General features: G+C 41.9%; 1 protein-coding gene across 1 annotated transcript in view; it reads left to right on the forward strand.

Annotated features, from left to right (window-relative positions):
• The window catches only part of LOC125044198, a gene marked incomplete at its 5' end in the record, with an annotated part of 58,261 nt that overhangs the window by 39,930 nt on the left and 831 nt on the right, over nucleotides 1-17,500 (forward strand). Inside the window, 7 exon segments of the mRNA XM_047640693.1 lie at nucleotides 6,982-7,072; nucleotides 7,775-7,832; nucleotides 8,547-8,687; nucleotides 11,802-11,876; nucleotides 12,067-12,228; nucleotides 12,454-12,552; nucleotides 12,709-17,500. The exon segment at nucleotides 12,709-17,500 is cut by the window's right edge and continues 831 nt beyond it. Coding sequence (XP_047496649.1) covers nucleotides 6,982-7,072; nucleotides 7,775-7,832; nucleotides 8,547-8,687; nucleotides 11,802-11,876; nucleotides 12,067-12,228; nucleotides 12,454-12,552; nucleotides 12,709-13,794 — 1,712 coding nt within the window. The 3' untranslated portion in view covers nucleotides 13,795-17,500.

Raw genomic sequence — 17,500 nt, forward strand, 5'->3', positions numbered from 1 at the left:
CCCCCCCCTGTTGTCTTTGTGCGGGAGAAAGGAGAACAGAGAAATATAAGACGGAGGAAGGGAAAGGGTAGAGAAAAGGAAGGGTTGCCGGAAGGGCGTGTAACGAGGGCGAGAAGAGGAAATAATGAAACAAAAGTGCGTAAGAAAAAGGGAGGAGTTGGGATTGGGAGGGAGGGCAAGGAGGAAGAGAGAAAGAGGGAGGAAGAAAGGGAGAGAGAGAAGGACAAGGAAAACGAGAAAGAAAAAAAAAAGAGAGAGAGAAGAAAGAGAAAAAGAAAGAACGGACCCGTTGCGACCGAGTATTTGAAATGTTGAAATTGGCGGCAAATCAACAGGCGAGGAGAGTCGCCGTCGACGCCTTCGTGGTCGTGTCTGTAGGGCCCCTTGCGCGCTTAACTTAATGGAGGACGTTCCTGGAAGACCTGCAGGGGCACGGCTACTACCGCTCACGCCAGGCTTCCTTCCCTGCGACGAGTCTGGTGTCTGTCCGCGCCGCCGCATGTTAATGTTATGCCCGGGTGGAAGGTCGCCATTTTTTTTTCCTTTTCCTTTTTGGGTTTGAAACAAATATTGTTATTATTTTTTATTATATTTCTGTTTTTTTTTTGTTTACTCATTTAAATATCAATTATTGTTGTTTTTGTTCTTTGTTCTGCATTGCATTATTGGTGCGGTTTGTTTAATAGCAAAAAAACGGTTCCCTGGTTTCCTCTTGGTAACATGCGAGGCAGGATTTGGCTTCCATGGAATTTACGTTGATATATGTGTGTGTGTGTGTGTGTGTGTGTGTGTGTGTGTGTGTGTGTGTGTGTGTGTGTGTGTGTGTGTGTGTGTGTTTGTTTGTGTGTGAGTCTGTGTGTGTTTTTCTTTTTTTTCTATACTGGACGAGGGTAAGGATACCTAGTAACTGCAGTCGCTCTTTGTTTTTATGGTCGGGAATGAGGTTTACTTCTTTTTACTGTTATTTGCCTATCTCTGTTTATCAGTAAAGAAAAGAAAAATGGCGTTTAATTGAATTTATGTATACATTCTCTTTTCTCTGTCTGCCTGTCTTTGTCTCTGTCTCTGTATCTATCTTTGTCTTTGTCTCTCTGTCTCTCTTCTCTTTTCTTCCCCTCCCCGCCTTTCTCTCTCTCTCTCTCTCTCTCTCTCTCTCTCTCTCTCTCTCTCTCTCTCTCTCTCTCTCTCTCTCTCTCTCTCTCTCTCTCTCTTTCTCTCATTAGCGCGCTCACCCGCATCCAATGTGCATGAGTAATATATGAAATGTATGTGTACATCGGGGATCTCATGTACACATGTGCGTAAAGACAAGCCAGCATATTCTCGCCATTTCTCTCCGTAACCTTCCCCCTTACTCTTTTATTAACGTGTCTTTGTCATCTTCTTCGAAAACCTATACAGTCCCTTCTTCCTCCCTCCCTTTCCCTCGCCCTCTAAACTCCTTCTCTCCCCCCCCCCCCCCCACCCCAGCTCTCTCTGTCTGATATGATTTCGCCAGCAATAAGAATGCGCAGCTGATATTTTTGCCCACTTCTGCTGGCGTGTGGAATGGGGCACGTAGTGGGCACGGCGTCGGGAGCGGCGGGGACGATAAGGGCGCTGGATATCTTCTGGGAAGAGGGACTTGTAGAGGGTGTTATTTTGTTATTCAGGCGGAGTGGGGGCGTCGCTAGGTTAATGGCGAATCTCTCTTTCTGTTTTAATGCCTTTTTCTTTTTGCCTTTTTCTCTCTTTCTGTCTCTGTCTGTCTGTCTGTTTGTCTGTTTGTCTGTTTGTCTGTTTGTCTCTCTGTCTCTCTGTCTCTCTCTCTCTCTCTCTCTCTCTCTCTCTCTCTCTCTCTCTCTCTCTTCCTTCTTTCTCTTTCCCATTCTCTTTTCTCCTATCCTTTTCCTTTCCTTCTCCTTCTTCATTGCTATAACCATCCATTCACCTTTCCTTCCCCCTTTCTCTTATTTATTTACAAATCGTAATACGTTCCTAGCCGGTATGGAGTTTCACTAAATGCCAGTAATATCGGATAGATCGTCAAATTGGCAATAACGACTGCGAAAAGCAAACAAGAACGGCTTTTCCTGAGAGTCAACCCCTGCCCTTTATTCCCATATTTCAACCCCTGGTACTCGCCGTCCGCCATTACTCGAGGCCAGCGAGGAATGTAGACTGCGCGGTGATTAATTGCAGTCGCGAGGCGGGGCGGGAAAGATATGGTCTATTACCGTCACCAGGAGGTGCCGCGGGCGATTCTGTGAAATCAGCAGGAGTGGAAGGGGAGGGGGGGGGAGGGGGAGGGGGGGAGGGGGAGGTGCAGGTGGAGGTGGAGGTGGAAGTGGAAGTGGAGGTGGAGGGAAGGGGAGGGGAAGGGGAAGGGGAAGGGGAAGGGGAAGGGGAGGATTAGGATGGGAGGGAAAGGGGGAGGAGAGGGTAGAGAAAGAGAAGGAAAGGGAGGGAATGGAAGGGAGAGAATGGGAGGGAAAGGAGGAGGGAAGGAAGTATTAATGACTACCACTCCAGTCTGCACGCCGCGAGGGCCTTCCGACCCCATCCGGGCACTCGACGCCACAGGAAAGTTTGAGTAGGGGCCACGAGCGCAGCTTATTTCGACCCTTCCATCGCCGCTCCCTCCGCATGATAAGTTCCGAGAACCAGTCAGCTGAGAAGGTTAAGTATGAATTAAATGAAAATAAGATTAGTGACATGGGCTGCCCTTTCAAGATGGCGGCGGGCGGTTCACGGAAAGAGGATTATGGCGGCCGGTGCGGAGTGTCTGCTTGAGGCCGAGGCGAAGAAGTCGGCGTTCGTCCCTTCCCCCGAGTCTATTTACCACGCCTGCTGGCTACGCACTCATCAATTATCACAGTTCGTTCGCTTAATAAATTTTCGTCAGCGGGGCGCAGCGACGGCTCGTATAATAGAGAGGACGTTGCTCCTCGTCATCGCCTCCCCTACCCCCCACCTTCTCCTCTAATATTGTTAAACGTCGAGGAAAAGGAAAGGTTATGTTATAATGTACGGGCTAATGGTATTTTAGGAGGCCACGTGTGTGGTATTTAGTTACGCCGCCGTCATTCTCACCTCAGGATTATTCCGAGAAAGTGGCAACACCATTACCAAGACCGGGTCTTTTGTCGGGATCTCCAGAACATCGAAGATTTTATTTCCATCTGATTTTTCTCGGGGATCAAATGGAAGGCTGAAGCTTACCGAAAACAATGCTGATGTACTGACCTGCAGGTACAAGGCTGTGGGATACGACAGCAATAACTGATAGTCTGAGGGTCTACACTGACATTGGCAACCCTTTGGAGACCTGGGCGTCACATTGTTCCGTTGGTCCAACAATGCCCCGCGCTTGGCAGACATTAGCATTTGATACTCTGACACGGTGCAGCCTCCGCTTGCACTTTTTATTCATTGTGCTTTATTTAGCTCTCATCAGGCAACATTTAAGATTTCCGAGAACCCATTCCCCTTGTGATCTTACCACGAACGGCGCCCCATCTACGGGAGAGGCGAAAGACGACTGGCAAACGGGGTCTAACCGAGCAGCAGTCCGCCATTGTGGCCGTCGACTGTGTGCGTCCCGTAATCCCTTTGTTGCCTTATCTTGTTTCCTGCCTCGACAATGACCGTATTTTCAGGGAATTTAGTCGCCGTCCGTGTGCACAGATCCAGGAATATGACGCCCTTTTTGCTTTTACGTGATATTTTCCGCCACTCCAGCCTCCATTGTACTAACAGAGGTTCTTTGTTTAGATCGTTGGGCAAGGGGCATTCGCTCCTCCTGAAGGTGGGAACCCTCCATTGGGCTCCTAGTCCTGCTGGTCTTCCATCCCTCTCCTTTGGCTCTTGGTCACGCGAAGATCTGCCTGTCTCTCTCCCATTGCCTTTGCAGTCTTACTTAGGCCTTCGATGATTTTCTTAGGATGCTCTTCTTAGGCTCTTATGATTTTTTCTTAGGTTCCTCATCTTGCGCAGACCTCCTCCGATGTCTCTTCCTTTATTCTTAGATTTAACCAGCTCTACCATCCCCCTCTCTCTCTCTCTCTCGCTGTTATATCTACGCAGATCATCCATCCTCTTCTTCCTTTGGCTCTTACTCTTGCATGCCTCTCTCTTGTTTATCCACTCTCTCTTGTCTACACACTGCATTGGGTTTACGACGCAGAAATCCGGGAAAATAGTGTAATCTATACTAGAACTTCCGGTGTAAATATGAGAAGATAACTGGCTTAAAATTTCATCCGTGTCGACTTTTTTTGTGTGTGGTGCTGCTTTTCACTAAAAGGAAATTATTTGTTTACTGAAGAGCAACCTGTAAGACGTTATTGATAGTATTTCATAGAATAAAAAACAAATATTTGGACATGTATTCCCATATGTAACGTCTGCGTACAAATGGCCCTTCATAGAATCTTTTCGGTGATTGGCTGTTGGAATACAAAGGGGCGGGGCTTTCATTGTTAGTGTCTGGTAATTGGCTATTCGTGGAACCCTTGAATGTGATTGGTCATAATGGGTAGTAAGGCGGAACATTTGACTGATTTCGTAGAACGGAGGCAGGATAAAAGAATTTAACGAGTTTGATCTTCAGGCATGGGTTTATTTTTTTGTTAAATTTCGGATGTGTTATTTGATATAAAAGAAAGAGCAAGAAATCAGCAATGAGGATAATTAGGAGGAATGAGATTTAGAAGCATAACAAGACAACTCCTTATATTTTTTCATAGGATTCTCTGTGACGAGCTTACGAGGAGTTAAGTAACGAAGTATATTTAGTCATGCAATGCTTGAACGACGCTGTTATGAAATACTGCATATGATATCACTCACAGGTTGCCTTCTGAAATCTCACTATCTTCGTTCATTCGCGGTCATGCTTCTTACTCAGGGCGGTGGTATGCAATACATTTTGTTCACTGTACATGTGTGTTCTGCAGAAGGGTGAGAGAGCAGTGCCGACCCCTTCCTGCACTACGGCCTCATTAATCTCCTCGCCGACGTGTACTCATAGTCGTTATAATGGATGGCATAGTGCACATCATCCGCGACTGATAACATCATCCAAAGTTTGTGTCTTCCTTTTAGCCGCGGAATTCAAACTCTTTGAAACGAGTTTTTTACTCGTTTTTTCTTCTTCTTTTCTTTTCTATATTTTTTTTTTTTTTTTTTTTTTTTTTTTTTTTTTTTTTTGACCATCCATCTAAATTTCGCTATGTTCTTTCTCATTACCACGCCTGTCGGCCGTTCTGCGAAATATGACGACCGCGCCGATTCCTCAAGGGGCGGAGGGCGGGACGGGGCCCCTGCCTCCGCCTCTGTGTTGGTCTTCGTCAGGCGGTTTATTTTGGCATGGAGGGTGCGTGAAGGATGGAAGGGGTTGGAGGAATCCCGTGTGCCTTTGGGGAGGGTTTCTGTGTGTGTGTGTGTGTGTGTGTGTGTGTGTGTGTGTGTGTGTGTGTGTGTGTTTCTTTTCAAAGGGCGAAGTAGGGATGGGGATTAGGAAAGGGTTTTTATCCATGTGAAGGATTGTTGGATTTTTTTTTTTTTTTTTTTTTTTTTTTTTACCTGGGAAGGCATTTCGTGTATTATTTACTGACCATTTTATTTTAAAGAGTGATATTTCCGAATGAAATGATTTAGGACTGGTCATCCGACTACAACTTCTTCAAATCTTTCTTGGCATTTAAAGATAATCACCGAGTCCATTTCTCACACTTCATTTAACAAAGGAACGTGAACAAGTTCGTTGTTCAAAAGGGAGAGAGAATGTCACGAAGAAAGGAGCCAAGGCCGAATGACTTAGCCTTAATTCCTTCGCCACGACATGCTGGTCCTTACCGGAAACTTTCCAAAATGGCTGACGCGGAGAATGTTGGGCTGCGCTTCGGAAGAGTTTGTGTGCGTGTGTTTATTCGTATGTATGTATTTTATGTATATGGGTACTTGTAGTATTTATAAATGCTATATATATACACACTTCCAGATACAATTGCCTGCCTCTGAAACGGATTGTTATCTTCGGGGCTTTGGTACAGATCGTTGCGTGATGTGGCATTGCAAAGTGTAATTTTTGAGGCGTTAAGCCCCTCGCCCTGGAGGCTGCAGAGAGAGGCAGGGGCGGCGCGGTGTCGGCGAGAGGGTGTCGCCGCAGGTGCTCGCTTTCCATGAAGGATGACGGCGTGAAGCGGCGCTGATAAAGCCGTCAGGGCGACATCATGGACACGGACAAAAGAAACCTCAGGTGCGGTTCGTGTCCAAAGCCTCCGCTCCACGCTTTGTTCTTGGGCTGTGGGCGGCAGCGGGCATCCTGTCTAAATCGTATTTCTCGGAGCCTCTGCCTCCCACCGCGGAGGAGATGGAGGCCGTTTTGTTTGTTGAATCACCGGGCCATCCGGCTCCCCGGCGCGCACCGCGAGCTGCCTTTGTTTCGAACTGCTTCTTTCGTCGCGTTTTCCTCCGCCGCGACCGTTGAGATCACCGGCCGGCGCCGCCATCTCCTTGTGGAAGGCCCGAGCTCCTGGCCGGTCTGACGTGACGGGCGTTTGTGGCTTCAGTTCCGAGAGAGGGGCTGAGGGCCTGAGGTTTCCCCTTTCGCTCCGGGGCAGTTCCGCGAATGGGTTCTTTGAACGGCGCTCCTGAGGGGAATATTAGCGGGGTTTCCTCTCGCCGGATGGAGTCACAATGGATTTCATTCAGAGGCTGTGCATTCACTCGGCGTTTATCAGGATTGCGTTCGTATCTGTAGCAAAGAAGGTTTTATTTTGCCCTTGTTATCACATGGAATTGTAAGGCATAGGTAGGTTTTCACGCTTTTGGCTCCAGAGAAAACGTATGTGGCATTGTTTCCAAGAAGATGGGTATCGCTTGTCGCATGAATCACACCATCCTTATTTAGCAGTGCGTTTTTAATTAATCGAGCGTTTTCTTTTCTTTTTCCAAACAAAGGAAGGTGGTAACCAGTTCTCCTTTTCTTCTCCTCAGTTAACATGCCGTGGTGGCTGATCCTCATCATCGCCGTTGTGTGCATTATCGCCACCGTCTCCCTCGTCGCCATCGGCTCCTTTGGACAGAAGTAAGTGTGAATAAAAAACGTGTTCCTCCCTAACCACCACATGAGGTGAATGGGCTTGAGGGCCACGTGTCCAGCATAGGGGCGGTCCGGAACAGCTGGCTCGAGCACTGGGCCCCTTCTGACCCCGTCGTCAGAAAGATATATATATGTCAACAGAACATGATGCGGTCAAGGCGTTTCCGAGAAGCGCGCGGTGGAATTAAAAAGAGTTTCTCACGAGATCCTTGTAGATGTTTTGGTTGATGATAATGGTTCGTCCTGGGATCATTGCCAGGTACTTCAGGATCGCGTGGAGGAGGCGAACCACACGCAACCACACGAGGCTCGTTATTCACTTATAGACAGTGACAGTCGGCTTCATCAAGATGTTGGATGGTGTCAAATCTTGGTTCCTAGACTTGTTATTTTAAAAAGACGTGTGAAGGGTTTAAGAATGAGAGGAATGAAGAAAACACACACGAGTAAATTGGAAGATGAATAGAGAAGAGTGCGACTCGTCATACTTGTTTGAATGTATGAGTTTGCCCTGGCAGAAGAAAATGTTTATCTTAAGAATGGTTACAAGGAATGGCATGTATATAATGTACCCTTGCGTGTGTGAGTTTGTATTGCTGTGACATAAATTCTTCATTTCTCTTTGAAAAGGTGTTTGCCATATTTGTATGACTGTATATATGTTTTTCTCTCTCTTTTATTCAACAGGAAAGTGAAAGTGTTCTTGTTTGAGTGGAACCGCGAACTGGATCTCCCCACGGGCCTCGTAAGTTCAGCTCTTGTTTCGTTAAAGACCGATATTTTTTTTTCTTTGTATCACAAGATATTCATTCACATTGCGTGCTGGGGGAAATATCCTTCTCTGTTATGTGATTAATCATCCATCACTATACCATACCACAACACAACACAACAGACCACACCGTACCACACCACCACACATTACATCACATAACTTCGCCATCACCAAACCACACCATACCACACATTAGATCACATCACACCATCACCACACCATACCATCACATCTCATCACACCGCGCCATCACCATCACACTGTACCACCACCATATCACACCACACTACACCCCCCACCCCCCACCCCACCCTCCCTCATCATCCAGTCCATCATCCCAAACACTCATAAAAACATCATTAACCTCCCACCTCTAAACAGCCCTCATTCTACCACTGACCCTTGTAACGACCCTCTACGCCCATTACACACTCATTCCACACCCATTTCTTGCCCGTTCCACACCCATTCCACACCCATTTGACGTCCATTCCATGCTCATTCCATACCCATTTTACACCCATTCTACTCCCATTTTACACCCATTCTACACCCATTCAACAACCATTCCACACCCATTCTATGCCCATACCATGCTCATTCTATACCCATTCCACACCCTCTCCACACTCATTCCACACCCCTCCAAAGCCTGCCCATCTCACGCCCACACGGCTTTTCCAGGGACCCAGCCTGCCCGCCCACGATGACCTCCACTCCAACTACAAGATCGTGCAGAACCAGGTCATCGACGACTGGGGCGGAGCTGACACCAGGATCCCAGTGAAGTCAGCCACGCCCTTCTCCAACCCCGAGGAACAAGAGGTGGGCGGGGTGAAGGTGGGGTGGGTAGGGTAGGGTAGGGTAGGGGGGGTGATTAGGTGAATGGGGGGGGGGTCGTGGTGGTTTAGGTGTGTATATGTAGATGGAGGGATGATAGATAGATAAAAAGAGATAGAGATATATATATATAAATAGATAGATAGATGAATAGATAGATAAGAGAGATAGATAAAAGATAGATAGATAAATAGAGAGATAGATAAGTTGAGAGATAGATGGGTAGATAGATAGATAGATTGATAGATAGATAGATAGATAGATAGATAGATAGATAGATAGATAGATAGATAGATAGATAGTAGTTAGATAGGTAGATAGATGTCCTGGGTAAGGACAGAATGTCCATCTGGAGAATGCCTCAGCAACTCTTCGCAGCAGAGCAATGGATTACATTGAAAGGCATATCGTGGCCCAGGAGGTAACTTAGGCTTCACAGGTTTTTTTAATGGTGGAAGTGCAGTGCAACTGAATATAAGGTATTCCTTATGTTTTGGAACTGCTGACAAAGACAAATTTTAGGGACTGCTTTGTTCATATCTTCCCGCTGATCTCCTTTCTCTCTCATTGATCGTATAATAAATGTACGTAGGTGTATGCATACATACGTGTATATATGCGTATGAGTATCATATGAATAGGCATATTTGTATATGTATATATATATGTATTAAGTATATGTATATGTATATGTATATATACATTATGTATATATGTATGTTTATATATATTGACATATGTACCCATATATACATACATATGTAGATAGACATGTACTTACATATGCTTACACTTGCATATGCACAGACATAATTACATACATATGTACATACATACATGCAGACAAATCACCTGCACACATACATATATGCATACAGAGTGTACATACAAATAAGTATGTGTGCCTGTATTCACTTAGATGTACATGCATGTACATAAAGACACACAAACACACACATACACATTCAAAGATATATTCACTACATGTAAATGTATATTAGATACGTTTCATACACATAAACACAGTTATGTATATATGGTATACATATACTCTATATATGCCTATATCACTGTATTTTTTAGGGAGTGAATGGGAATGTCATACAGTATACAGCAAAAACTGAAACGATGAGTTTTACCATAATAGTTTATTTTTACCATAACACCATAATACTGTATTTTTAGCATTTGTGTTACACATCAATACGTGAAATAGTGATCACATCAGATATTTGGTCCGCAATGTATACGTGGGAAACTAACACTTTATATTAATTTTCGTACCCATGGCAGACCTACCTTGTAAGTGTTTAGAAGTACTCTTATTTAAGCTTTTTTCAAAGAGTGCTTAAGTTGGTCCAGAGGTTTACTGAGTCGAGGAAAGGACCAGCTGTCCAGTAACTTCACGCCATAACACTCAGGCAAAATATACATGCTTAAGGGCTTAGCATGAATAAAAAAGCATACATACACATATCCACACATGCTGGTGCTCATGTTCCTTAGTTTACATGTTCCTTAGTCTAAGTTGCACATAAGTGTAAAACCTTTCTTAATTACCTTAAGATAAACACACACACACACACACACACACACACACACACACACACACACACACACACACACACACACACACACACACACACACACACACACACACATACATCACACATAAATATGCATATTTACAAATATGTACATGTGTACATGCACAAGCAAAAGCACACGCATGTTAGTTTAAAGACTACATTTTAATTAACTCAGTGCTGCCGGAAGATGCCTTTTTTTTTTCTTTTTTTTTGTGAAATATCACTGTACATAGATGGTTCTGCTAGTGCTTAGCCACAAAGGAGTCAATTAGTATACCTTGTGACCTTACCTGATTTCACCTTTCTTTGAATTGGTAGGATTTTTTTTTTTCTTTTTTAATGCTATGAATATCGATAGTGTTGTTTTATTATAGACATTATAGTTACTATAATGTTATAGACATTAGCAATATAAGATAATGTTAAATATTTTCTAAATCAAGGAAAAGGGTAAACAGGTGAGACAGGCAGTACTCATAATTGTTGACTTAGTTCAAGTGGAGCCATATGTGTGTAAAAACCATTAATAAAGTAAACTCACTGTGGGCATGGTATGTACGTACATGACATACCCATCAGAGTTGGGTTAGCAAGGTAAAAGCATCAAGTTACACCTCTGTGCTTATATTGAATTATCAAAGTAGTCAAAGTACCTATAAATATATTTGTAAGCATTCCCCTTCATCGCATTTTCTATGAAAGTGTGTCCTTTATAGGCAGTTATATGCATTACTAATGCTCTCTTTCATACAAGATAATGATTTAAAGAAGCAACTAGGAGAAAGAAATAATGTGATCATGCTTAATACATAAAGATTATATGATGATTCAAGATAACAAAGCTGGAGACAAGCATGGGATTCCACAGAGGATTAATGAGAGCATTAGATATATAAGGAATTAAATGTCACTGGTCATTATTGTAAGACATTAATGAAATATGTATGCTAGTTGCACAATAATTAGCAATGAATAAAGAAATAGAACTAGAGTGGCCACACTTGCCAAGCCGCTATGTTGCATCTCATGCCTTGCGGAAAATTCTCCAAAGATGGAAGTTATGGATGGTTGCTTTCGAGATTTTCTTAGAACGGACTGAAGAAAAAGCAGATGAATGCCGAAAGAAGTTAGTTCATTTAAGTTATACCCCAGCAGATATATCCATTGTTTAAGAAGAAATTGCTCATAAAAACCCTGTTATCAAAATTGATACGGCTGATGACAGCATATGTCTGTCTTTAAGATTTATAAAAAGAAAGAAAAAAAAATTTCCTTGCACATGTGTAAAAATTGGTTCTTTCGTGTATTTAGGGAAAACAGTATTTGTATAGTGTTTTTGACAGAAGTTTAAAGCTGATTTTCTATCTTCCAAAATTATAAGACACTTCTCTTATGCCTAGCAAACAAGCTTTGCTCTTGCTTTGTAATTAAAGCTTCATTTTCTAAGTGCAAAGATCCTAAAATATATCTTATTCTACAATTTTTAAATAATTTATTAACATATTTTAAGGGTCAATATGGGATGCATGGATTCAAGTCTCAAATTGGTTTTCGTATTGCAAGACTCAACAATCAACTTTTGAAGGTAACCTTTTATTTTGTCATATTTACTGTCCTCCAACGAGACTGTAAACAAGGAGTGTCCTGTACCTTACCTTATGATTTCTTTCTTTATTTTCTTCTTTTTTTTTTCTTTTTTTTTTACACCATATGTGAATGATTATTGTACTGTGGGGAATGAAGAGGCTTTGCTTATGACTTCAATCCATTTCCAGCTGATACCAGACAAGGCCCGTCAGAGCCGCAATCCATCAGGGGACTCGGGCACTTCAGAGAATGATCAGGTGGACTCCTCAGGGTGTTCTACTGGCAGTGAGTCGGACTCCTCCTCTGGCAGCCATCGCGTTCCCCAGTCTTCGGACTCTGGGACTGGAACGGTAAAGAGGATTTATATTTTTCGACATTTTCCTTGATAAGATGAACTCCTGGAACCAGACTTTTCTTGATTGTATTTATGGATAATTATGTAGCATGTCTATTATATGAGCTACTTGAATAATAGGAGGATTATGGGCTGAAAAATATTATAGAGAGTGATTCTAGTAGGCCTGCCACAGTGTTGTAAGGATAACATGTCTGATGTGGAAATTATCTATTTGTAGGAGGTTGGCTTTCCACCTGAGTCCAAGAACTGGGAGTCAGGCTCTCTCAGGCTCCGAACCCCAGTTCCTCCATATGTCCGCCCAGGATTGCCCCAAAATGTAAGTCAAATTGGATATAGTACTGTAAGGTAGCATTAACTATGTGATACTTCTTTTAGCATGTGCTGCCACATACCTGTAATAATAAAGGAGTGTAGTTTTTATTATCATTTTGTGTCATCTTAATAAGTGTCTTGATGTAATTTATTTTTGCAGATTACTAGTGCGGGATATGTGTCTGTGTCTTCGGTGCCAAATCTTCCGGTGGGGTCCATGGAAGATGGGCTGTCTCTTCAGCAGTCTACTTCGAGCCTAGCCTTAGGAACACCATCTCACCAGCCTTTGGGAGCAAGGAGAGCCTCAACAGGTTACATTAGTATGCCTGACCAAGATGCAGAAGGTGTAAACCTCCCCCTAGAGATGTTAGGCAACGTCACCCTTCCGCATGACAGTCGGCCAGGAGGCTTCCCAGTTTACTCTAGACATAACTTCCCTCTTAAGAAGATGCCCACTTCTGAAATGTCACCCTACATGAAGACTGGATCTTTGCAACGACTCAATACTGGGTATGTTGCAGTTGCGCAACCGGATGGAGGAGCAAGGGATACCATGTCGCAAGCTCATGGCTACTGTGGAGGTGAAGATCTTGGTGTCATGAAGAGGCAGTCATCCCTTTCAGCACTTCCACTTACTTATAATAAATCTATAAGTACACCAGATGAAGATTTACCCCCTGGCACATATTGCCGTGTAGGTGCTAGGGGCTCCCCTGGCCCACCCCCAGGACCCTCCCCGGGGTATGTAAGTATCACGCAAGCCATGCCATCACATGCTATGTCTCATCCTGTCAACACCACTTCACCCACAAACAAATCTCCATATGTTACATTTGCCATGGCCAAGTCCATGCCTTCACCCACCAAGGAGCCCGAAAAAGCAGGTGGGGGCTATGTGTCTGTAGGAGACATGGCCGAGGGCCGTTGGGCCAATCCTGTGATGTTGGCCCCAGAAGATTTTGAAGAGAGTCGGGAGGTGAGCTCAGCTCCGCTAGAAAGCACCCGGGGTCGACCGACGTTATCCACGCGGCCGAATACATCTGAGGCAACTATTGCTCATAACCGCGGAGCAAGAAGCTTCCCTCCTTTAGCGCCATCACTCTCTAAACAAAGCTCAGGCTATGTTTCTCAGGATTCATTGCCCTTCCATGATCCTGTAGTTATGTCTCCCAAGAGGCTGCTGACCCAGAGCAAAGAGCCCTATTCAGTGATAATGCCACCAGACCACAAAGGAACTGCCGTGTGAGCATGTATCATTTCTAGTGAAGTTTTACTCCATTGTTGCATAAGAAATGTTTCAAGTCAGTCCACTGTTATTCAATATATTTGGCTTGAAGAACATATAGAAGTCATAAAATAATTCAGTTATGTGTAAGACTCTTCCTGAGGCAAAGTCCAAAGGCAAAGTTTCCCTTACTCTGAGAAACTTACTTAACAGACTTCCATAATACTGGATATTAAATGATATATGTAAAAGCACATTTATTGTGTGTTACCAAGTATTTATGAATGCAGTGGTTCACTCAATATTCTGGAGCATAAGATGATGAGAAGCAGCCAATATGTGCGTCTATTATTTTGTGTAGCATTGTTAATTGGGGGGGAGGATTTTAGTGCAAATCATGGTGGTGTTACTAATTCTTGATCCCTCAGTTACCTACGTGGTACACCTTTAGAAAGTACAAAGATATGATCCCGGTAGTGGTGTTTGCCCAGCAGTATGTGATGGTATTAGTTATGTTAAGTTGGTGTATATATGGATAGAGTTGTTAAAATGAAAAACAAAACCAGAAAAATATGTGGTTTTCCCCATTAAGATAAAGAAGTCTTCAGAAGGCAAAAAAAAACTATTCCAATCTATCTTGGGATGTGGTGGAGAAAGAAATCTCAAAAAAAACAAACAAAATAAACACCTGAAATTCAGATCTTTTACTGAAATTGTGTGTGAGAATTGAGTTTCTGTTTGTTTCGTGAATTGCTAGGACTGTGATTTTACCCAGAAGTTTGCTGCTCACTTACTTTAATGCTGTTAAAACATGACATTCTGGAAATTAGTGGTGTAATTCAAATCAACAAGGATAAAGTGTGGTGGCAAGGTTTTGGTTGGTTTACCAGCAGTGTGTCTGATGTTACTATTGCTTGTTGCTATTCCCAGTGCAATACCCACCATAGGTCATGATGCCATGTTGAAGTTATTTTGAACCACGGAAATAATGAAAGAGCTTCAGATGTTACCTCTATACAGCTTGATATTTTTATTTGTTTGGCAGAGAAAGCCATATAGATGCCACATCCCTTGACACATAGATGTTGATTTTGTACAAAAAGGACTGTTACAGAGAATTTACTTATTAATAGAATCTCAATACAAGCTTGCAGTTGGATTGACCTCCACACTGCTAAGGCTCTGAAACAAAACAGACCAGAAGGTTAAGGGGCTCTGCTACATGTTGGGAAAAGAATGATTGTTTTGAAGTTATTCAGTGCTGGCTATGTCTCTCCAGTTCTGTGCCAAGATATTGTTCATGTGGTGAGAGTTCCAGATACACACTTCCTAATGCTCAATACATCTCAGTTTCAATACTCAGTTTGCATATGTAAGGAGGATCTGGAGCCAGTTGCTTCTTTCAGATTGTGTAGCACTGTGTTTTAAAGGTAGTGGGTGAATGGGTGTGATGGCAACCTGTGGTATATAGGAGCACTTTTGCTTTTGCCAGACTTTGTAACAATTTTATTTCTGTTGATTATTTTAGTGATTATCTTTTTTTTCTTAAAAATTTCCAGTAGAGAGGTGGGCTAAAATATTGTTCCCATGCAAATATAAAGTGAACATTTGCATAGGAAAAATCCAAAAGATCAGCAGCTTTGCCACCTATATACTCCACACCATCTTGCTTTCCCCATTAACATTATGAAGAGAAGAGATATGGAGGATTATTATTTTGTTCAAGTTGAAATCTTCCTATCAGCAACAAGAGCAAAAACTCAAAAAAATCGTTAAGATTATGTCATCAAATCTCAAGAATAAAAACTTCTTTTCCTAATCTGATGGAAAATCAAGGGGTGAGCAGTAGACTCAGCTACATACTCAAACACAGTGAGAGTGATCCTGTTGTGTTTTAGAATGTTTATTGCATGTATTATACTTGTTATCTGTTCATGTATGTTAACTTACCGCCCAATACTTATCACTTTGCCATTATTGTCCATGCACCATAAGAGCTTGTTTTTCACTGCACATCCATGAAATCAAAAACAGTGTCCAAACTGGCTACTGTATTCTTTGTGCTATAGTTAGATATACAGGTCTTACAAACAATTCTCATAACCAATCAGCGAATGTGACTTGGAAATTTACATTTAATGAAGAATGTAGATTCCACTACTCTGTGCTGATAGGGTCAGGCAAGCCGTACCATTGTAGAAGTTAACATACTGTGTATCTCTAAGATACAGCATTAATGTCTGCTCAAGTTTAAGTATCCCAGACACTTTAATAGGGAAGAATTTTATGGAAATGCATTTGATAAGATTGAGTGATATAACTATTTTGTTGATAATCTGTGAGACCGAGCGGTATTTGTTATTGAAAAGAGATTGAGTTGATTGAAATGAATTATAGAATACACAGGAAGAAAAAATATATGAATAGTTATTATATTTACAACAATATATATTCATTTTGAATAAAGACTGTATAATGACATGAAGGTGAGAATTTATGATTATTCAGGAAGTACTTTCAGATGCCCAGCAATACTATCCATGATAGAAACAAGGCAGAAACTTAAAAAAAGGGTAATCATTTTCTGTTTCATCTTGTGTGTGTTTCATCATGAAGATTCATTTATATGCTGCTGGTCTCATTTTGCCTTAGAGTACTGTGGTCATGAAAGGTATAAGACATTTAAAATAGGGGATATTGCATGCATGTTCTGCTTATATATTCATTTCAGAGAGATATATTAATTTTTTATGAATGCCCATTGTCTTTTCCAGTTCAGTGAAATATGCTGTCAGCAAACTTAAAGTACCTATTTGAAAATTTAGATATGTATGAAAAATTTATATAGATTATATATACATAGGAAGACTCTTGTGCTTTTTTGAGATTTGAAGTACATAACGCGCATTGGATAAAATGAAGAGAGAGAAATTATGTTTCATGATTTATTATAATTACCTTTTTTTTTTTTTTATCACGGTATTCATAGATGGGATTCTTATCTCAGAGACATTATAGAACAATCTAACTGTCTAGTCCTCATAAATAAACTTGTACAAAGTGATTCTGAAGTGAATGTTAAGGAGGTGTCAAGATGTCAGCAATTATGAACAGTGTTCAAAAGCGTTAATTGTCTTTGAACAGTAAGATGTTTGAGGGAACCTGAGGGAACCTGAGGGAACCTGTCAATAAAATCTTGCTTATTTAAAAGATATTTAGGTTTGGATTTCCAACGGCAAAACTCATAAATGAAATGGCTTAATCGTGCTTAAGATTCCAAAGTGTTTTAGTGATCTTATTAATGAATTATCGGAAAGTTAAAGTTCCATTTTGAGCTTGTATTTGTGTAGGTTCAGAGTTGCTGGTTTTGTCACCTGTAATTACTAAAGAAACTGCATACAAATATTGACGAATTATATGAGGTTGAGTAATGCACTGAGGACACGAGACTGAGAGGTGAATGTCTGTGCCAGTATGTAAGTTGACATCGATGTTGAAGATATATTTAAACCGCCCATAAATATACTGAACCTTATGTAAAACTTCAAAATTTGTGCCAAAGTGACATATGGCGAAAAGGCAAGAGATGCTTTTGTGTTGATTGTTAAATATATATAGATTAACTAATACAGCATTGTAGATATTTTTTATGTAACATTAATTGGACTTTTAATTTCAAAGTGTTCTTGTGATAACTGTATACAGTGTCTAATGAATTTTGTAAATA

The sequence above is a fragment of the Penaeus chinensis genome, chromosome 35 (assembly GCF_019202785.1).
Source record: "Penaeus chinensis breed Huanghai No. 1 chromosome 35, ASM1920278v2, whole genome shotgun sequence".
Classification (NCBI taxonomy): domain Eukaryota; kingdom Metazoa; phylum Arthropoda; class Malacostraca; order Decapoda; family Penaeidae; genus Penaeus; species Penaeus chinensis.